Below are 22,676 nucleotides of genomic sequence, written 5' to 3'. Positions count from 1 at the left end.
GGTTCCTGGCTGCAGCCTCTTAAAGGCACAGGCACCCAGACACGCCTTGCTGTCTGGCAGCTAGCCAGAACAGCTGTGCCAGCCATGGCCCAGCCTCAAGGCCCCTCTGGCCCTTCTCGGGACAGAGACGAGGACCCACTCAGGGGCACCAAAAGGCGGGCACCATCCTGGTCTGGCCCTGAAATAAAAGACCTGCTGGAGCTCTGCTCCCATTTCAGTTATGTTACAAAATCTTTATTTTTGACAGACACATTTACTCTGTGGATAAACAGGTGAACAGTTAAAAGAGAAAGTTTTGTTCAACAGTTCATGCATTTTCTTTACTGCTAGTGTTTGTAATGAAGCAATTTTCTATATACAAAGAAAAGTGGGTCTTCTATGTGTTCTGAATGGGAAGAGAGTGAGGGTTGTGGAGGGAAAGGTAGGGGTGGGCCCATGGGGGAGGCCCTGGGGAGAGTCAGTGGGCTCCTTCTGGGAATCTCTCCCTCAGGGCCTTTCGGATTTGGACACCAGCCTGGTGAGCCTGGCGGATGGCAGATGTCCGGGGCTGCTGAAATGGCCTGTCCTCACCATCAGCACCTGTCCCCCACCCCGGCAGGAAGGTCCCCGCTTTCCTCTCTACGAGGTTGTGGAGGGTGTAACATGTGGCCACCACCTCCGGGATGTTGCGTTCCCCCATCTCCAGGCATGTGAGAAGGCAACAGAACCTCCCTTTCAGCCGGCCGAAGGCACATTCCCACCTGGATGCGAGCCTGGCTAAGATGCATGTTAAAAAGCTCCTTGCTCACATCCAGATGGCCAGTATAGAGCTTCATGAGCCATGGCATCGGGGGTAGGCCACATTGGCCACTATGCACACCGGCATCTGCACATCCACGAGTGCGAGGTGTCGCTGAAGGAAAAATGTTCCTGCTTGCAACCTGCAGTATAGCTAGGCGTTCCTGAATATGCGGGCATCATGTGCCCGCCCCGACCACCTGACACAAATGTCTGTAAAGTGTCCCCGGTGGTCGATGAGGGCCTGCAGCACCATGGAATAGTAGCCCTTCCCGTTTATAAACTGGGCTGCTCGATGGGGCGGTGCACAGATTGCGATGTGTGTCCCATCGAGGGCTCCTCTGCAGTTCGGGAATCCAAGGGCGGTAAACCTGGCGATGATGTTGTCCAGGTCCCCGAGATGGACGAGCCTCTTCAGCAGCTCCGCATTGATGGCCCTCGCCACCTGAAGCATGAGACAAATAGACAAACAGAAACCAGGGAGTTAGGTTCCTAAGCACTTGGGAGGGACACTTCCCCACTCCCACTCCACCCCTCCCCTTGTCAGGATGCCCCCTTCCCCCTCATCTGTGTAGGGGTGGCCGAGGAGCAACCTCCAAGTGCCACTCCATCCCCCACTCCCTCTTGCCTTGCCTGGCAGTCCCCCTTTCTCAATTCCCCCACTCATCAGGGCCTGTCCCCCAAGAGTGACTTACCTCCATCAAGACGGCCCCAACGGTAGACCTCCCCACGCCAAACTGATACCCCCACAGAGCGGTAGTTGTCGGGGATGGCTAGCTTCCACAGGGCGATTGCGACCCGCTTCTGCAGGGGGATGGCGGGCCGCAGGTGGGTGTCCTGGTGTTCCAGAGCAGGGGTGAGCCAGGCACACAGCTCCAGGAACATGGCATTCCGCATCTGGAAATTGCAGAGCAAGTGTTCGTCATCCCAGAGCTGCATGACAAGCCAGTCCCACCAGTCGGAACTCGTCTCGTGCCTCCAAATCTGCCTGTCCCAAAAAAGTTTGGGGGCAAGGGCAGAGCTCCTGCATCCTGGAGGAGGGTCTCCTAGGTATGGTCCGGGTTCATACGGAGCAGGAGATTCATGATAGAGTCATGCAGATGCAGCAGAAGCTGCAGTATGGCAGCGTGGGGCCATCGCCTGCCATGGGGCAGCTCAGGCTCCATGGCCAAATAAATGGTGAAAAGCAGGAAAAAAAAACCAGAAAATAAATTTCTGTGGTGTCCAAGGAAGCAGGGCAACCAAAGCAAAAACTGCAGCAGCTTTGCTTTCCCTCTAGAAGGTAGGCAAGCCAGAGCAACGGCTGTCCACACGTCTCTGCAAAGAGCAGGCAGCAGCACCTGGACTTTAAGGCTGCCCCTGTGACCTTCCAGAAGCACTTCCGGGTGCCTTCTTTTGTCAACAGAGTGTCCGGCAGTCTGGACGCTCTTTGTCGACAAAGCAGATCGGTTTTTTTTCAATCCACGTCATGTAGTCTAGACGCTCTTTGTCAACAATATCTGTTGACAAAGCCTCTGTCAAAAAAGGCATGCAGTCTAGACGTAGCCCCAGGTATTAGCTCCCCATGGAGAAACAGTGGCAAACAGCTGGGAAAGGCTACTGCCTTAGCTCTGTGAGGAGAGCCAGAAGCAAAAGCAGCAGCTCTGCTTGCAGCTCCCAGCAGTTTGCTACTGCCTCTCCCTACAGCTGTAGCTCCCAGTCTTTCATCTCCAGCAGCTTCCATACAAGGTAGGGGCCTGACAACACCATATGACTGAGTGTGAACAGCAAACCCTGGCAGAAATCTGACATTACCTCCTCCTCCCTCCTCCCACACACATTGCCTCTGGCTTCTCCCATTGGGGAAGGATTCTTGGGGATTCAGCCCCATGGGGTGTGCCTACTGGGGTTCAGGTCTTCAGCAGGAACAAGGTTGAAGCCCTGAGCTCCAGCAGCCATATTCCAGCTTTTGAAAATCTGAAAATTGTTGCTTGTGGCTCAGAGGGTCAGTAAGTTGGGCCACCCCTGATACATGTACTGTATGTTATCACAAATGTGCCATTCTGTAAATTGCCATGTGAATTGGGTTCTCATGAAAACTGGACCAATAGTAATGGATCAGAGAGGAAGAGGTGATCACACCTAAATTGGGTCAGGATATTCAGGGCACTGGAGATAGAAACTACCACCTTGGCTTTCACCTGTAAGTAGATTGGCAGACTATATGGAGAATGAATCATCCTGAGCTGAGGGGGAACCTGCAACGGGAAAATCTGGAAAACTTGTTCTGGAATTGCTGCTGGGATTTAATACCAAAATTCAAATGTCACTTTACCATTTTATTCAGGCCTTGTGTCCAAGCCAGAGTAAATGGAACTTTTCCTTGGCAGAGAGAAAGAGGAGGGATAGTATGTTACAACTGGTAAAAGGCTCAGAGTGCAAAGATGAAGTAGGGGAGGCATTGTGATTCAAAGGTGTATCTTTGAGTCATAGTATCTCCAAGGGCTACGTTTGGGGTTGTTCCGTTTAACTTCTACAGTACTCCATGCTCAGAGCTATGCCTAAAGTGATTAGCCCCAAATGGCAGATTATGTATTCAGAAACGGAAGCTGCTCTTTAAAAACATGGTCCATGAGCTTTATTTTATCACCGTAACAAGACTAATTTTTAGAGCATCTTTTAAAGCTGTTGAAATTATTTTAATAAATAGGGTTGCCAGATGTCCAGTTTTGAATCAGACAGTCCAGTATTTGAGCTTTCTGTTCGGGAAACAAACTGAGAAAATATAAATGAGACCATATAAATGTCCGGTATTTTCTAAATAAGATGTAATGTAGATTGTGATGTAATGTCAAGTGTGTCTGGTATTTTTGTTGAAACCATCTGGCAACCCTATTGATAAAGGAAAAATACAGAAGAATAAGGTTAATGTTTTTGAATGTTTTCTCCAGCAGAATTAATAGACTGTTACATAAGAACATGTGAGCACCTGCATTCATTACTTTCCCTTTTGCACTTGTTATGAGTATTAAAAGTGACAGGCTGTGTTTTCTGATAATGATCACATTTAAATCAAATGCAAACATGTTCATCCAATTTTCATAGGGTCATGCACTATGCTATCCCTTTATTGTCAGGCAAACAAATATATCTCATTGTTTCAGAACATTAGAGTCTGGAGCCCTACCAATGTACGTATTTGCTGAATTAGCATTCACATTTCTTATCTGTCATCTATCCAATGACTACAAAGATTTAAAAAAATGAGGAAAGGGCCAAGATACAGGGAAAATCATGTAACTAAATACATATTTATTTGGATATATGCACACTAAATGCAGTTCATCCTCTGCATCCCTGTGTTCTAGAAGGGTATGATCTGTGATTGTCAATGGGTGGGCCACAGCCTAGCTCTGGAGGGTAGGGGATGTGAGTATCTGGGCCGGGGCCCCCCATGGCTGGGTTTTGGGAGAAGGGGCAGAGAAGCAGGAATTGGGTAGTTGTAGATGTTTCCTTAACTCTCTACACTCTGAGAAATTTGTGTGTGTGTGTCTGGAATGTTACAGATCTACTTACTGACGGATATTATAAAATAATTTACCAAAATAATTGAAACTGCTGTGATTATATGCTATTATTTTGAAAAGTGAGATTTGCAGAATTTTAAATATTGTGCATAGAATTTTTAATTTTTTGGTGCAGAATTCCTCCAGGAGTAGTTTATGGCACTTATTACTGTGGTAATTTGTGGCTCCAACCAACAGGAACAAATTTTCTCTCTGTCTAGTAAATCTACTTCCTAACTCTTTTCCACCTCATTGTAAAGCATATCTTGTCTCTCTACCCATCTGTCAATAATTATAGGAACATTTAAAAGTAAAGTGATTTGGGGTGTACTTTGTATGAAACTACACAATAGGGACCACTCTTTCAAAAGGGAATTGGAGAAGGAGATTTGGGTGAGTAAAGACTACTGCTATGAATGTGGGCTGGCTTAGACTTCCAACAGTATATTGTAAAATATATACATGTTGCGGTATAATTAAAATTGTATAAGATAAAAGACTACATTTTATTAAATCAGGTTTTCACACCTTTTCATCTTACTCTTGGTATATTTGTGGCAAAAATGTTAATGACAAATTTGAATTTTTCATTAAACTTGAGTTAAATTTTGTGACTCATTTTATAACTAAATTATGTGAAAGTTCTTATCAGATCATTACATCTGAAATAATTTTAATTTACTTGTTACATTCTTGCTTTGCACAAGTTTGACTTTCTGCATTTCTTGACACTGGGAAAGTGAATCTAGAAGGGGTCCCTCTCTTTCTGAGTTTCCTCTTGGTCTAGCCCAGTATCAGTGGGGTTGGGTGTCCCATCTTGCTGTGGTTCTAGCTCTGTGATCTGTTACTATTTTAGGATTAACACTGAAATCATTATCGCTGGTCATCTGAAGAAGTGGGCTGTGCCCACGAAAGCTCATGATACCATCTACGTGCTTTGTTAGTCTTTAAAGTGCTACCAGACTATTTGTTGTTTAAGTTTATCCTATACAGACTAACTCTGCTACCCCCTGAAGCAGCTGAAACCATTGTGATCCATATGAAGTGTGGGTGGTGGTGGGCAGCTGGATCCCAGTAACCAGGGGTGGCCTGCGAGCCTAGGCGCCCCGTGATGACATCATGGTCATTGACAGCCATACAGGTGGGGGCGCCAATTGTGCCGCCTGCCTGGGGCGCCAGCTGCTGCAGCCGACCTTGGGCTGCTCCTGCCACTAACCCTGGGCTTTGCTTTTGGGTGGGGCAGCTCCTGCCTTCCTATCATACGCCCTTTTCTACTGCTGCCTCCCTGGATAGTTAAACAGAGTTGGGAGAAATGGAGGCTGGAGCAATGTGTATAATGGGGTGGTGAGGGCCATTGAACCATCCTGTAGGTGACCGAAACCATTCCAAGACAGGGGTGCAGCACCTGTGAGGGGGAGAGGGGCTGCCTAGACTAGAGTTGCAGCACTTGTGTATGAGAGAGGGGCTGCGTAGACTAGCGCAGTGGTTCCCAAAGTGTGGTCCGTGGCTCAGTACTGGTCCTTAGAAGAAAAATACTGGTCCTTAGAAAAATTCATGCACAATCCTATTAATTTGTGTGACGGGGTAGCAGCACCCCACACAACCGACCATGGTAGCATGGCCCTCTTGGGAGAGAGCCCGCTGCTGTGGTGTCTCTGACGGGCACGCTCCCGGACTGCAGGGCTAGATCCTGTAGGCACTAGGACCCAAGGAGAAGGCCTGACGCAGTGCACACCGAGGCAGAACGCCCGGTGCCGGACGCAGCTGGGGGAGCCAGTGCTGCCGATAAAGTGGCTGGGATTGAGGCCAGGATGGGGGAAGGGGCAGACCAACCCCCCCGGACACAATTTATTTGCATATTCATCATTTGCTTAGTGAATATGCAAATAAATGTTACTGGTCCTCCACAAGTTTGTGAATCCAGTTTTCCAGTATCAAAAAGATTGGGAACCACTGGACTAGAGGAAAAAAGGGAGGGGGCGTCCAGATTTGACAAAGGAGGCGGACACACTAGTCTCTCTCTCTATGGACCTCCTAGCCTGCCCCACGTGCCTACCGCTACCCTGTTCGACCCCCCCCTGCGCCTGCGCTCTGCACTGGCCCAACTGCGAGCTCTGGCGCTGAGAAAACTAAGTGGCGACTCGCTGCGCTGTTCATATGGCAACAGAGCGCGAGCTGTAAACACGCGGCTGCAGGGGGGCGCTGCTCTGAGCCCGGGAGCTGCAGCGGCGCGCGGGTATCTTGCACGCCACTTGCCCGGTCTGCGGAGTCCGCCGCGGGGTCTCCCGTGAGCCTGGAGCGAGCGCGGGGCGCGAGGCGTCATGGGCTGTTCTAGCAGCACTCAGACCCAGACCCAGGACAGCAACCGGCCGGCTGCAAAACCCAGCGACACCAACGGGCTGCAGAAATGTGGTGAGCACGGACCGGCCAAGCGGGGCTCTTCTCTCTCTGGTGTGTGCTGGGGCCGGGCCGGGCCGGGGCAGCCCAGAGTCAGACCTCACGCATGGGGCTGCCCTGCTGCCCATTTCTTATGGGGGGTCAAAGTCTCGGAGAGCCGGTGTTGTTTATTATTAGTGTCCGCTGTTACGATTTTACTGATTTTGTCCTTCGCTAGCGCCTCTAATTCCAGCCCCCCAAAGCACTTTGCAAGGTGGATGTAAGTGTCATCTCTGGCTGAGGGCATTCGCTTTGTTATCCAGACTTGAATGCTGACTGTGCAGCCAAAATAGTGTGCACAATGTGCTAAGTGATTTACAGAATACATCAAAAGCTGATGGTCAGTGCTCCGAACAGCAGCTTAGGAAGCCCGTCCCTGTAAACGTGCATGTGGATTATTTTACTCAAGAAGTGCCGCTGAGTTCGATGGGAATAGATAGGGGTGATAAAGTCATGTGCTGGAGTGCTTTAAGATTGGGTTTCAAATAAGTCATAACATCTCAAAGGATGACAACAAACAAGGAAAGCAGAATTGCAGGAACATGCTCCTCTAGCAAACTTGTTTTCAAGTTAAAAAGTAAATCCAGTCCTTGAAGGAAGAATTCTTTTTAAACTAGAAAGTGTAGTAGTGTCAAGGGACTATACTACTTGTGCTGCATTTCCCAGAGTTATTGCCAAGGATGCACCTACAGTAGTCATTCAAGCAGGCATTCTAGAAATTTGTCACCATGATTTCTGTTTTCAAGTTCTGTTTTCACAGTTTATAAACATAATAAAAAGTGCTGGAACTTAATATACAAAGTCTTAGCCTAAAATCATTACTTTTTTAATAGACATATTTCTATGTATAGGTAGACATTTTAAGACTCCAAATGAGTCATCAAATAAAATCTTAACACCTTCTATTAGTGAATTAACACAAACCAACCAAAATAAAATAACTCAACCTAATTGTACCTGCAAAGTTGTGAAAAACAATAATATAATAAAGTTATTTTGTAGCAGTTCATAAAACAACATATCAGCAATTGTTCCAGATCATAGAAACATTCCTAGGAAAGCATTCTGAGTTCCTTCAAGGCAAGATGCAAATCTTTGTCTAGTATTGGGTGATAGGTGTGTGTTTTTTTTTTTTTAAACTTTTAAAAATTAAATTTCAGCTTCAACCATCTACATCAGCTAAAACTAGGGCTAGACTTTTGTAAGCAACCTTGTGGGGAAAACTAATTGTACATCAAAATTGTCACAAGCAGGTTGTATATCTAAACTTGGCAAAGAAGATGACTAGTGTTTACTATTTTGAGACAAAACTGTGGCCTACATTATTTTATTATATGATTAAATGATTGTCTCATTTTAAAAACTACTTTTATAACAGTTTAGCATCACTGATCCTAATGCCTGTCATTATATTTGTCATCCAAATATTTTATATTTATGGTACCTTATGTTCTGCTTTTTAATAAATGTTCGCTGACCACAGTTTGTTCATCTAACAGGCCTAATTGTGCTCCAGCTGAAGTCACTGGCAAAAGGAGTGCAGAGGCACATCAAATCTGAGCCCAGTTCTGCAATCTGCCCATGTCACTAGAACTTTAAACTTCAATCGGGGTCAAGATTGCAGGATCAAGCATACATATTACTGGATTTTTAAAAATGTGTAAGACAGCTATGGGGAACCTAAGGCATGGGGTCTGGATGTGGCCCCTGGGTTGCCTGGATTTGGCCTCCAAGGCTTAGGGCCTCCCCCAGCATTGGGAAGCCCACACTGGCACTCTAGCCCTGCCACAGCCGTCCCCAGCCCCTGACTGATTTTTCTGTGCGTTAGCGGCCCCCTGGCCCAAAAAAGGTTCCCCACACCTGGTCTAAAAGGTATAAATCCACTTGATTGAGGTGTTATATAAGAAGCCTCTCCACCAGCTTTAACCATTGGGGTTAAATTCATACTCTGGGTAGATCCTCACTGAGTCAGATTCCACTGACCGTACAATTCAAATGGTTAAACTGTACTAGAGAATCTGGTCATGAACATATTCAGGTTTAACATACCAGTTCTTTAAAATAACAAGCATCTGTTGGAATAAATAACTCTGTAATACAGTGATAAAGTGGAAATAAATTATTCTGATATTTCCTTTGCATGTAGTGGGAAGGATTTCTTTAAGCAAGTTAAGGACCGAAACCTACAAAATCTCATGCATGCTGATATGCCTTGCTCAAACAGTTCTTTCAGGTCTAATGCTGCTCGAATGAAGTCAGTGAGGCTGTGTCTAGACTGCATCTCTTTTCCGTAAGAGGGATGCAAATTAGACACATTGCAATTGCAAATGAAGCGGGGATTTAAATCCCCCCCGCTTCATTTGCATAAACATGGCTGCCGCTTTTTTCCGGCTTGGAGATTTGCCGGAAAAAAGCGCCAGACTAGACGGGGATCTTTTGGAAAATAAAGCCTTTTCCGAAAGATCCCTTATTCCTCTTTAAAAAATGTAGCCTTGCAGGAGGCATAAGGGATCTGTCGAAAAAGGCTTTCTTTCTCGACAGATCCCCCTCTAGATTGCCTCTTTTTTCTGACAAAGTGCTGAGTCATCAAAAATGGGGGTAATTTTTATGCAAATTAAGCTCAGGATATTTAAATCCCCGCTTCATTTGCAATGTCGACCTGCCTAATCTGCATCCCTCTGCCAACAGAAGGATGCAGTCTAGACATACCTTTAGTGTCCAAGATATTTACTTCCTGAATTAATTTAATAGGAAAAAGACATTTGCAAATAGATTTCCATAAACAAATTTACAGAAAAACATATTTCCGCCACATGGCTATGGAAGGTTCCAGCCCCCCTCAGCCACCCTCCCAGTGGCGCAGGCGCTCTTCCCGTGGCCCTGCCAGCTGGGCCGCATAGTTGCTGCCAGAGCTGGAACTGGGGCTACAATGAAGCTGCGTCAGTAGAGACAGCACACCTATTTGTTTACCGCCCAGCTCATCCCACCCTGCTGCTGCATGGGGAAGTGGGTGGATGGGGAACCCCCAGTTGGAGGGGCTAATTGAAAGTTGGGGGTATACCCTAGCAATGTGCCGCAGCCGGCAGGCAGGGATTCATGGCCCACTGCTGGTTTGTGGATCAGCGTTTGGGAACCACTGTCTTAGGGAACTGCCTCATTAGGGTGCTCCAAAATAACTGTTTTCTCCCTTACTATCTCTCACGGAAGATTGTTTCCCTTCAAGGATATACCACAATGAATTTATCTCAAAATCAATCAGACTCAAATAAATTAAAAACAAGATTTATTACATTCTTCAGCCATTTACCCATGTATCCAAAATAATTCTTAATTCTGCTGACATCTCTCATCATTATAGTAATCATTGCACCAGAAAATGCAGTTTGTCAGAATCTTGTAATTACTGTATTAATGCATTTCCTCCATGAACTCCCTTAGGCTTCTGTCATCTTAATATTTTTTGAGAGATAGTTAAGTCCAATTTCTTGGCAAATTTAATCATTTGATTAAATCAGCTTGGTAGATTGGTATTAAATTGATATCTCATTCTGTGATTTGTTTAACTTAAATGCCCACAGGAATGATGCATAAAAGCAATTTTGTTCTATTTTCTCCTGAACTTCATCTAGCAGACTGATAGCTTTATTTATCCTGTAATCCAGTGGCAGATGAAGGAGCCAAAACTGTTTAGTTAATGTTTTTCTATTTGAATTATTCCTTCCACATTGGTAGAGAAGTACGTTTAAATGAATAGTTTGTGTTATAAGAGAGTCATATGTATAGTCATTCAGTGTTAAAAATGTTGTGCATTTTAAGAAGTTATGACACTAGCATTATGACACAATGCTTTCTTTTGTCGTGTATGTGAAGTACTGTGCTGTCAATGCCCTGATCTTCACTGAGGTTAGTAGCGATTTAGGCAGGTGTCCCATTGTGCTTTGGGGTATATGTTTTCTCCTCCAACATGTCTGGAGTGCATATTACTGCAGATATCGTTAACAGGAACTGTGTGGCTGCATCAAGGAGAGAATCTACCTAATGGCTGCTAGTTATGTTGAATAAGAAAACCTCACTCAGTGCTTTGCATTTTCAAGTGAAAGACCTGGCACCCCCTCTGTAAGCATGACCCGTGTGCATCTAGAATTGTCAGCCTGTCAACTGCACAAAACCAAATACCCTTGTCCCGATCTCTGTCCCTACTTTGAGGCCTCACCATAGCTCACTCTATCTCCTCTCCCTCTGTCACTTGCTCTTTGTCCTCACTCACTTTCACAGAAGTGGAGAGGGCAGAGGGCTCCAGCTTGGGGTGCAGGCTGTGGTGTGGATCTAGAAATTAGGGCTTCATGGTGCAGAAGGGGGCTCTAGGTTAAGGCAGGTGGCTGGGGTGAAGGAGGAGGTGAGTACCCTGGGCTGGGCCTACGGCTAATGTGTTTGGGGTGTAGGAGGAGGCTTCGGGCTGCGGCCAAGGGGTTCAGAGTGCAGGAAGAGACTTAGACATAGGGGGTGTAGGTTCAGGGAGGGAGTTTGAATGTGGGGGTGAAGGGTACAGGCTCAGGGAGGCTCGTACCTCAGGCATCTCCGGGAAGCAGCTGGCATGTCTGGTTCCTATGCAGAGGAGTGATGGGGCTCTGTGGGCTGCTTGTGCCCACAGGCACCGTCCTCACAGCTCCCATGACTCTGGATCAGTGAAAGCTGGGAAGTTGGCACTTGGGGCAAGCTCAGCATGAGGTGTCTCTGTGGCTGCCTCCGGGTATGCTGGCTGCTTCTGGGAACTGTGCAGAACCAGGGAAGGCAGGAAGTCTGTCTTAATCTTGCTGCAGCACTGTTTGGACTTGTGGCGGTCTGATCAGAAGTGCTGACCAGAGTTGCCAGGATTCTTTTTCAGCTGAGTGTTCTGATTGAAAACGTGTTGCCTGGCTACCCTATGAGTATCCCAAGGTAGAATTTAACACTCAGTACACTCGCTCTATGTATATTTTTGCAGTAGAAATTGTTTCCTTAGTCCACATCTGATTATGTGGACCTGCCTCAGGCAAAACTTAGTCAGATATGCTTAGATATTCAGTATGCTTTACTCATCGGAATGACAGATCTACTTAAATAATATTTTTTTATACATAGATGCAAACTGTATTGCAGGCTGTAACTTAGAGCTGAGTGAATAATTTTTTGTTTGTTTTTGTTTGGGGGTTGAGTTCAAATTTAAAAAAAAAATCCGATTTTGTTCAGTGCAAAGCTGAAAGTTTGTTCTCATCAAAATGAGAGAACCAGAAACATCATTTGGATCAAATACAATATTTTGTTTAAACCAAAATTATCTTTTCCAGGATTTTTTTTGGACATTTTCACCCCTGTATGTGGTAGTTTTAAATTAGCTATGTATCAAAATAAAAGCAATTGAAATGAAAAGCGCAAACATTATTTTTCAAAATGGCCAAGACAAAAACACTTCCAATTTAGAAAAACACTTCCAATGCAAAATGTCAAACAATTTAAAAAATCACAATCATGAGATTATAAAAAAAGTTGCAATTAATCAGAGTTTTAAATCACACTGTTAAACAATAATAGAATGCTAATTTAAATGTATCATAATTATTTTTGATACATTTAAAAATACAAACTATACAGAATACAAACTGTACAGAGCTCACTTAATATTGTTTTTATTGCAAATATTTTCACTGTAAAAAATATCAATAGAAACAGTATTTTTGAGTTAATCTCATACAAGTACTGTAGGGCAATCTTTTTATTGTATAAGTGCAATTTACAAACGTGAAATAATTTTTTTCTTTTACACAATTGCACTCAAACCCAAAATAATGTAAAACTTTAGACATTATAAGTCAAAGCATGAAGGGACATATAAATGTTTAGCATATATAGCATGTAAATATCTTGCAACACCTGCTACTACGGTGCCATACGTAACTCCTGTTCTCTCTTTTAGGGGAGATTGTAAATAAGAAGTGGGCAGCATTATTTCCCATAAATATAAACAAACTTGTCTGTCTTATAGATTAGCTGAACAAAAAGTAGGACTCAGGGCATGTCTACACTAGGAAATTATTTTGAAATAACTAAATTCGGAATAACTCCAGAAATAACAAAATTGAAATAACATGTCCACGCTATAGGGGAGCCTCGAAATTAGTCGGAAATAGGCTCCCTTAGTGTGGATGTGCTACCTCGACTCTGAGCCCCAGTCAGCATCGGGGAGTAATAACTCTGAGGAGTAGTTGTTTTGAAATAGCAGCAGCGGAGTGTCCACACTACCACTATTTTGAAATACTTATTTCGAAATAAACATTAATCCCTGAGGAAAGCAGGAGTTATTTCAAAATAATCAGCCCATTATTTTGAAATAAAGGGCTTCATAGTGTGGATGCTCTGCTTGTTGTTTTGAAATAAGGGGGGTTATTTTGAAATAACTCCCTAGTGTTCACCAGGGCTGGGTGGACTTGTGGGCTCTAAAGTTTTACATTGTTTTATATCATCAGAACAATTTTTTAAATTAATTCATTTGTTTTGTCTTGTTTTAACTGTGATTGACAGCTTTAATTTTTGTCCTTCTTTGGTCAAAACTGTTAGCTGAATTGGATCTACATGGGCAGATAGTTTTGATACCCTGAAAAATGCATTTTTCACCAAATTTACTATTGACCAAAAGCATTTCACCCAGCTCTAATTGTGATGTCCTGATCTTTTTAAACAACAGTTCATTAATGTCATGTTTTCTTTTTCTTTTTAATTACAATACATTAAAAACTATTTCAGATGAAAACTCTCCAATCACAGAAGAAAATGAAACTATACCTGACCAGACAAAGTTGGACTCAATGGAGGAGGTGGATCTCACACCTGAGGAGACAAAACCCAGTGAGAATCTTCCAGCTAAGGAGACAGAAGTTTTGATTCCAGCAACCGCAGAATGTGTTAATTCTGACTATAAAAGAGAGGATCTGGAGGGCATTCAACCACTGGCTGCAGAACCACTGGACGGCACTGAACCACAAGTGAAACAGATTGAGATGCTGCCGCCTGCGGGATCGGCAGAAGGCACTGGGATACCGCCGCCTGCGGGATCGGCAGAAGGCACTGGGATACCGCCGCCTGCGGGATCGGCAGAAGGCACTGGGATACCGCCGCCTGCGGGATCGGCAGAAGGCACTGGGATACCGCCGCCTGCGGGATCGGCAGAAGGCACTGGGATACCGCCGCCTGCGGGATCGGCAGAAGGCACTGGGATACCGCCGCCTGCGGGATCGGCAGAAGGCACTGGGACACCGCCACCTGCGAGACCGGCAGAGAGCACTGGGATACCGCCACCTGCAGGACCGGCAGAGAGCACTGGGATACCGCCACCTGCAGGACCGGCAGAGGGCACTGGGATACCGCCGCCTGCGGGACCAGCAGAGAGCACTGGGATACCGCCGCCTGCGGGACCAGCAGAGAGCACTGGGATACCGCCGCCTGCGGGACCGGCAGAGGGAAGTGTCCATCCTGTAACAGAAGTCATCTGGAAAGTAAAAAGTAACAAAGAGGACCAACTAATTGAGGGTAATATTTGTGCTTTTGCAGATTTAGGATACCAAATTCTGCCTTCAGAGACTTGTGTACAAGTCCTGTTGACTTCAGTCGATGCTGTGCATGAGTATGTGAGGGCAGAATTTAGTCCACCCATTTTTTACAACTTAGTGTGTGAGACGATGTATTTGGGAAAGACTTGTGGACAGAAGTCAAAATTGTAATAACTGTAATAAAGCCTCTCAGCACTGCCAGTTGATTGTGATACTTCCTTTCACACTCTGTGTTTTCTGGTTAGATAAAACATCCCTTAAACACCTCATTTAATTATTGAGGGGTGTTTCTTTGTAGAAATATTATTGCTCAATATCCACAAATGCTACCTTATCCAGTAAAAGTACATAGCTGACATAAATATTATTGTAGTGTTACCCTAATGGTTCCACATATAGTTTATTTGTAAAGCAATCTATAGAGTGCTGGATGGAGTTATTTTGGAAGCATAAGTAACACAGGCATCAAGCTAAAAGCATAGAAAGTCCTTTTACCTTGCAGGAGTCAGTGGGTCTCCTTGAGAGAGGGTAGCAGAAGTAGTCTTTGCTGGGCTCTCAGGCTAGGCCTAGACTACAAGGTTTTGTCGGAAAAAGCTACGAAAAATGCACTCCACATTTTGTATAGCTTTTTCTGATTCTTTTGTTGAAAGACGCTTTTCCGACATTTGGTGGTCTTCCTTGTGGAAGGAGGAATACAGGGGCTTCCAAAAGAGCGCGTTTGCACTTCCTCAAAAAAAAAGTGGAAGTGCATATGCATTCCCTGGATATACTGGAGGTATCCCGAAAAAACCCCATAGTCTAGACATAGCCCCAGTTATTTATATACTGTGGAGCATATTTCTCGCGGTTATCATTCTATTGGAATGTCACCAGGAGTGCATTTGGCCTTATAATACAGAGTTCTGCTTTGTATAATGATATCTACCAATTTAAAAAAAACAGAGACAACCAGGGAGTGGGAGGAGAAAGGGTAGAAATGCCATCTTACAGGGCTAGTTGCTAGACACGCAGAAAAGTGCAAGAGATTTGAGTGTAAGAAAAGGAGGAACATGGGGTAGTTTTTTGCAAAAAAGGGGAAAGATAGATATCTGGGGAGGAAAATCATGTCAGGGAATGTGGGTGACTAACAGAGGGCATTTGCAATGCAATGTACGTTGAAGGCCTGGGGTCCTTGTGGAAGAAGAGAGTGCAAGGTGGAGTAAGTTATCTCAGAAGAAGACTGAGATTGAAGGGAGTGTTTACACCTGAGGGCAAAGTATCTCATGCATGGATTGGATTTATCATTAGAAACCTGCATGGATACGAAATTGATATCCACATCTGCATCTGCAAAAATGCTTCACAGATATCTATATCCACATCCATGGATATAAAGAGGATATATGTGGATTTTCAGGGCTCTATTTATCGCTGGCTGAGTGTACAGGTAGCAGGTGCATGTCTAAGGGGAGTAACTTAAATTAGGGTGGCAGTTACTCATCAAAGAAATTATACACTTTCATGGTAAGGTATTCCCTAGGGGAGCACCAATAGTATGTTTCTCTATAGGAACACTTGCCATCATAACATCCTCTCCCACATTCCTGCTGAAGAGGTAGATAGGTCACTTTTTCAAGCAGAACTTAATGGCATATGCAGTTACTTGGATGTGTAGCGTCACCATCCATAAACGTGTTGACTTTCTTGAATCTGTGTTGTGAACACGTACACCTCACAGGGATATCAGAGGTACAGGTGCTGCCTTGTCCACTCTGACATATTCTTGTTTAAGAGAAGTTGGAATCTAATTCTTCAAGAGATGATGATTTATGTTACATTTCTAAAATAAAAAACCTGTGTTACATAAAAGTTATATGGCTGACTTGGTTAGTTTGATTATTTGATTTTCATTAACTGACCCTTATTATCTTACTGGCACGATATTGGAAACAGAACACTGTCTACTAATTAATGTAGCATGGACACTGTATTGGGATACCTTTGGAGTCATCTGGTTGTTTGACAAACAGATATGGGGGTTATTTAGACCATCTAATTTATTGTTCCCCTTTATCTAAAAGCAGGATTCCTTTTTAGACAAATTCCATGTACAGTTTTGCTGATGATAATCTGTCTCACAATGGTGCTATAGCACTTACTGTTAATAAGTGTGGGTGTACACTAGGGATATTAAATATAGTTTAATCAACTAATCGACTAGTTGATGGATTTTTCATTGACTAGTCAATTAGTTGATAAGCGGGGGAGGGGGCTGTGCAGCAGGGCTAGCCCCCGGTCCTGGCAGCTAACCCCGCTGTGGCTCTGCCTTTTAAATGTATTAAGAGTCATCAGGCTCTTAATACATTTAAAGGACTAAAGTGCAGTGGGGGGGGACCCAGCGCAAGCCAGAATCAGCTGGCAATGCCTGTGCTGGGTCCCCCCACTATGCTTCTGATTTTTAAATGTATTAAGAGCCTCCAGACTCTTAATACTTTTAAAAAGCAGAGTCACAATATCTGGGATTGGGCGCGAGTTGGGAATCAGCTGATTCTCCACTCGCATCCTGTCCCCCGCTATTCCCCTGTCCCCTGCAGAGATGGTGCTGGGGAGAACTGGCTTTTAAGCTGGCACCTCCCCCCCAGCACTGGCTCCTGCTGCTGCCTCTGTTAGAGGCAGCAAGGGGGGGGAGGAGGAGCGACTAGTCAAGGAACTAGTCGACTATCCAACAAGCTTTTGCTTATCGGATAGTTGACTAGTTGCTTACATCCGTAGTGTGCACACCCACAGGGAAGAGGGTTCTTTCCATTAATTTTGCAATGATTGAGCTCCTATATTTATTTCTAGATTTTTTTTTTATTTCCTTAATTCACTGATACTACTAAGACTGATGACAGTGATGCAAATCATTAGTTTTATATTTCAACTGGAACTGCACGCCATTACATTTTTATATTTGTGTTGTTGACTTACATTTATATATTTATAGTCTTCCTAACTATATCTGTAGTAAAAGTTTACAATAAAATCATGGTTACTTAAGAAAACAAAACCAGTTTGAATATGAAATCAAGCCTCAGACCAGAGTGCTGTGAATGACAAGTGAAGCAGGAGCATTTTATGGACATGAAAAATGCATGTATCTCCTCAATTATAAATTGCATTTGAATGTCTCTTCTCTATTGATTCATTCAGTTGTGGATATATTTCCGTGTCTATAAAGCTATTTCAGGACTGACAAACCCAGGTCAGCCATGTAGAAAAGAGCTGGAGGCACTTAATACTGGTTAAGGGTATCCTAATTTCATTTGATATCCATGGTTACTGTTTCCAGGTGAGACGGGAGAAAAAGTGGAAACTGAGAAGCACAGTGAGCTAGTAAGTGAGGGGACTGAAACAAAAGAAGAAGAAACAGGAGAAGCTGTGGATGCTACAGCAGCACCAGAGATAGGTATGTTGATAGAGGAGTGAAGGACCATGTGTATTATCGTTTAAGAGACAGAAAAGCTGTGTAGTGTCAATGGACATGTCTTTCATTATCATTACATTCTCAATTTGCAGCTGCTGCCTTGCAATTTTATTGCAGAAGGCATATTTATCTTAAGTTAATGGCGTGCAGGGCAGCAACGAAGGTTCTCCATTTTTGTCTGTCTTTGGCCATTTTCTCCACTGTGTCCCAGTTCATTCTCTTCATATCTGCCTCAACAGTAAAGATGTCCTTTTTTGTAGCAATCAAGCGTAAGTAGTACATTCTGTCAGGACTCATTTATATAATGTTCCTATAATCAGTAAATCATTTACTGTTTGGCAAAAATGGGAGACTTTCTGTAGTGCACAGGCTGGAAAATTAGCTGTTTCTTTAAGAGTATGAATCCCAAAGTTATTATTTGCTAGACTTGTTCTTATGAATAGTATATTACCACAACTCTGAGATTTCCTTTCCATGATGATCCTTCATTTTAGATCATCCGGCTTTTTGTTATTAGCAGCTGAATTCAGCAGCATAACACTGGAGTAAATGCACATTCCAGAGTCAATGCAATCATGTGGGTAAGTAGAGCGCATGAGCTAGTGAGAGAATGTTTAAAAACAAATGAAAAATAATAATAAAATAATAAAGAATAATAAAAAAGCTGGCTCTTACGACCTGTTCCTGTAAATTCTCACTCTCACAAATAGTCCGAGGGTGAGCAGTAATTTTTGATGGGAGTGTGGACTCCAAGAATTTGATAAATCTTCAAGAGCCTCTTCCAGGACATTAATGTGCAGAGACAGGGATGGAGGTTGAGTGCAGAAGGAAATTCAGGAGAGGGGAATGAAGTGCACGAGGGAGTGCTAGGTCCTGGGGATTGGTTTGGATATGGGTGCAGGAGGACGTAGAGGAGGAGTGTAGGAATGGGTGCAGGGTCTGGGAGGAGGTTGGGACCTGGGGTAGGAGTTTAGGAGCGGGTACAGAGATTTGGGTTGTGTCCTACAGCAGGAGGGGATTGTGACTGGGGCAGGGATGCAGGAGAAGATTCTGACCTGGAGGAAGGATGCAGGAGGGGGTTCAAGGTCTGGGAGGGGGTTGTGGACTAGGGAAAAAGGGGGTGCAGAGATTTGGATTATGACCTGGGGTAGGGAATTGGGGTGCAGGATTTGGGAAGAGGTATGGGTATGGGAACTGGGGTGCAGAAGGTTTGGGTTACATGAGGTAGGGATGCAGGATGGGGAGCAGAGGTTTGGGGTGCAGGAGGGGGTAGGAAGTGCATACCTAGGCAGCTCACTGCCAGCAGCCCAGCAATGCCTGCCCCAAACCTACACATTCCTGAGAGTAGCCAGCTGTGGGGACATGTACTTCTCTGAGTGCTGCAAGCCTAAGTAAGGGAGGGTTATTTCATGCACTGCCTGACCTGCAGACAGGCAGCTCCCATTGATCAGAAACCGGTCAATGGAAGCTTGCAAGATTGTGACGGGGGTAGAGGCAGCACACAAAGCCTCTCCCACCCACTCACCCTCCCCCATGTGGTTGTACTTAGAGGTGAAGCAGGCAGAGAGCCAACCTGAGATGCCCGCTGGGCTGCAAGCCCCACCAGGCCTTTTTTTGCCTGCCTCTGTCTTAGTCACATGAGTAGTCCTGATCGGACTACTCACATGAATAAGAACTCTTTTTTAAGAGGCAATGGATATTACATAAGATGCTAGAAATATGATAGTGAATTTGTTTATAAGCAGATATCTATGATCAAAAGGAGCCAGAGGACTCGGGATTGTAATTACCATTGATTTATACCCCCATTCTGTATAACAATGAAATAAAAGAAGAGACATTTCAATAGCTGCTTTTTATAGATAGCACCACAGTATAAAAATGAGTTTACTTTTTGATTAAAAAGTGAGCTGTTGCTACTTTACTGCATGACTTGGTCTTTTGTTTATATTTCTCTGTATAGTTCAGTCTGTCTGCACTACTGTGGAAAAGAATGTGCCATATTCACACTAGGCAATAGATTACTTTTGTTTTAAAGAGGGTGACTCTTGAAGCTTGTATTATTGGCATTTGTCTGTCCATTCTTTAGAATAAAGAATGGTATACCATAGGCATGGACTCTGCGTGCTCCGGAGCTGGAATACGCATTTGAAAAAATTAGTAGGTGCTGAACACCCACTAGTAGCCAAGCTCCCCTCTCTCCACCCCCATGCCTCTTGCTCACTGGAAGCCCTGCTGACCTACTCCCTTGCCCTCCAGCACTTCCAGAGCACTGTGAGCAGCTGATTTGCAGTGTTCAGGAAGCTCCGAGAGGGAGAGGGTGGAGCGAGTATGGGGCATGCTTGGGGGAGGAGGTGCGGCAATGGCAGAGGGGAAGGAGTGGAATGGGATTTAGCGCAGGCGGGGCTTGGGGTTGAGCACCTTGCCCGACTAGAGGGGAAATCAGTGCCTACATGGTAGTATAGGATAGTTTGGGAGTGAAGCTTCCTTTTGTGTGCAAACAATATAAATCTAAGTTACATATATGCCCCTGGTACTGTATTACCTGAGCACCTTATTCTCTCTTTGCAACACCTCCGTAAGGCAGAGAAATACATAGAATCATAGAACACTAGAACTGGAAGGGACCTCGAGAGGCAGGACCAGGCACTGTCTAGATCATCCTTGATAGATGTCTATCCAACCTGCTCTTAAATATCTCCAGAGATGGAGATTCTACAACCTCCATAGGCAATTTATTCCAGTGTTTAACCACTCTGAAAGATGGGAAGTTTTTTCTAATGTCCAACCTAAACCTTCCTTCCTGCAATTTAAGCCCATTGTTTCTTGTCCTATCATCAGAGGCCAAGGAGAACAATATTTCTCCCTCTTCCTTGTAACACCCTTTATATACTTGAAAGCCATTATCATGTCTCCTCTCAGTCTTCTCTTTTCTAAATTAAACAAGCCCAATTCTTTCAGTCTTCCCTCATAGCTCATGATTTCTTTAATAATTTTTGTTGCTGTTCTGTGGACCTTCTCTAATTTCTCTACATCTTTCTTGAAATGTGCCCAGAACTGGACACAATACTCCAATTGCGGCCTAATCAGCACAGAGTAGAGCGGAAGAATGACTTCTCGTGTCTTGCTCACAATACTCCTGTTAATGCATCCTAGAATCGTGTTTGCTTTTTTTGCAGTACTGTCACACTGTTAACTCCTCTTTAGCTTGTGGTCCACTATGACCCCTACATCCCTTTCAGCTGTATTCTTTCCTAGACATTTCTCTAGTTTGCCCAGATCATTTTGAATTTTGACCCTAACCTCCAAAGCACTTGCAACCCCTCCCAGCTTGGTATCATTTACAAACTTAAGAATCATACTCTCTATGCCAGGGCTACTGAGCATGTGAGCCGCATGTGGCCCGTGGCCTGTTTTTTTTTTTTTTTTCAGCCTGCAGTGCGGTTTCGGTTTACACGGGGCTCAACATGTGGTCTACGGGTGGGATCCTTTGAACATGATCTCCACTGGGAACATGCTCCACAACAGCGAGGTATCTCCCAGGCGGGGTGAGCATTGAAAGATGCAAGTAGACAGGCTGGCTGGAACATATGGGTACAGGGTGATGGCGTTTCTAGCTCCCAGGGAGGAGGTACAGGGAGCACCGGGGCATCATGGGAAGTGCTGGCTGCTTAGCCTTTTAGGCAGAGCCTGAGAGGTGCTGACTGCCTCATACTGGCCACGTTTGGAGCCCTGCCTCCATCCCGCATGGAGCAATTGACTCCTGTGTGGGGACATCAGTCCTGCTGGAAATCCAGGACGGGGCTCTCGGACATCTGTTCTTTTTTGTCTCTCATGTCCAGGCTGACTTGCCTAGCTCCCTTGCAGCAGGTTGGAGCGCTCTGGCTTTGAAACTTTTTCTGAGTAAAATCACTCCAAGAAATACAGAACCTGAAGCTTCAAGCTAAACACCAATATACACTTTTCTTTTTTAAAGTGCTCATTAAAAGTGCTGTCATATGGGTGGAAATCTGATAAATATTGCATTTTATGAATATCAGCAGAACTGTCTTAAATGGGGCCTGCATTTTGTGTAGTCTTGCCTTAATTGTATTCATGCCCATAAGTGTGAAAGAAGCTATTTGCATATATATGTGCATGTATATGCAACCACACTTAAGTTGCAGCCCTCGGCATGTTCTGTGACTGTCATTGTGGTTCCTGGGGCTTCCAAAGTTGAGTAGCCCTGCTCTATGCCATCATCTAAATCACTGGTCACCAACCAATAGATCGGGATCTACTGGTAAATTTGGAGCCTCTGACTGGTGATCCTGACTGGTTTAGCCTGGAAGCTATAAAGCACTGGCACTTCAGTTGCCCCTCCGCCCACTACCATTGTGCTCCTACCCTCTGCCTTGGAACTGCGCCCTGGGAGCCTCTTGCTCACTGTGCAGAGTGTGGGAGGGAGAAGATGGGGGGTGGTGCTGATGTCAGGGTGTTCCTCCTCCCCCAACTACTGTACCCTATCTCCACACAGAGAGAAGGGGATAGAGGGAGCTTGGCAATGCAAATCTCTGTCACTCTCACATACTGTGTGTGTGTCTGTCATTCTCACAAATACACACTGCCCTTCACTCTTATCTCCCAACCCAACATATACGCTTGCAAAGTGTGTTACTTTTGTTTTTTGACTGGTCTGTGCATTTCATAATTTTTATTTCTCTCTTACGCTTAAATTTAATTCTTTGAGTAGTGAGTTCTAAAATGCCTAACCTGTCATTGCTGGAGTAATTATCCCTATGGTAATTTCTTCTCCTGGAAGTGGCTGGCATGTCCCTGCAGCCCCTAAGAAAGGTAGAGCAGGGGGTCTCCACATAGTGTCCTTGCCTGCAGATACCACTTCATTGATCA

The 22,676-nt window shown here is 44.6% G+C and overlaps 1 protein-coding gene across 7 annotated transcripts in view; it reads left to right on the top strand.

Moving 5' to 3' along the window:
• The window catches only part of ERICH5 (glutamate rich 5), a 42,418-nt gene that overhangs the window by 6,340 nt on the left and 13,402 nt on the right, over nt 1-22,676 (top strand). The window contains exons 1-4 of one of the 7 annotated variants that reach the window (XM_075920325.1): nt 6,390-6,773; nt 13,539-14,321; nt 17,652-17,768; nt 21,219-21,845. In XM_075920325.1, coding sequence (XP_075776440.1) covers nt 6,644-6,773; nt 13,539-14,321; nt 17,652-17,768; nt 21,219-21,280 — 1,092 coding nt within the window. In that variant the 5' untranslated portion in view covers nt 6,390-6,643 and the 3' untranslated portion in view covers nt 21,281-21,845. Of the gene's footprint in view, nt 1-6,389; nt 6,774-10,892; nt 11,155-13,538; nt 16,194-17,651; nt 17,769-18,280; nt 18,368-21,218; nt 21,846-22,676 lie in introns of those variants that run through there. The other 6 variants (XR_001368335.3, XM_014574000.3, XM_014573998.3 and 3 more) reach the window with 6 other exon arrangements.

This window comes from Pelodiscus sinensis, chromosome 2, assembly GCF_049634645.1.
Source record: "Pelodiscus sinensis isolate JC-2024 chromosome 2, ASM4963464v1, whole genome shotgun sequence".
Lineage (NCBI taxonomy): Eukaryota > Metazoa > Chordata > Testudines > Trionychidae > Pelodiscus > Pelodiscus sinensis.
This window is presented reverse-complemented; position numbering and strand designations above follow the sequence as displayed.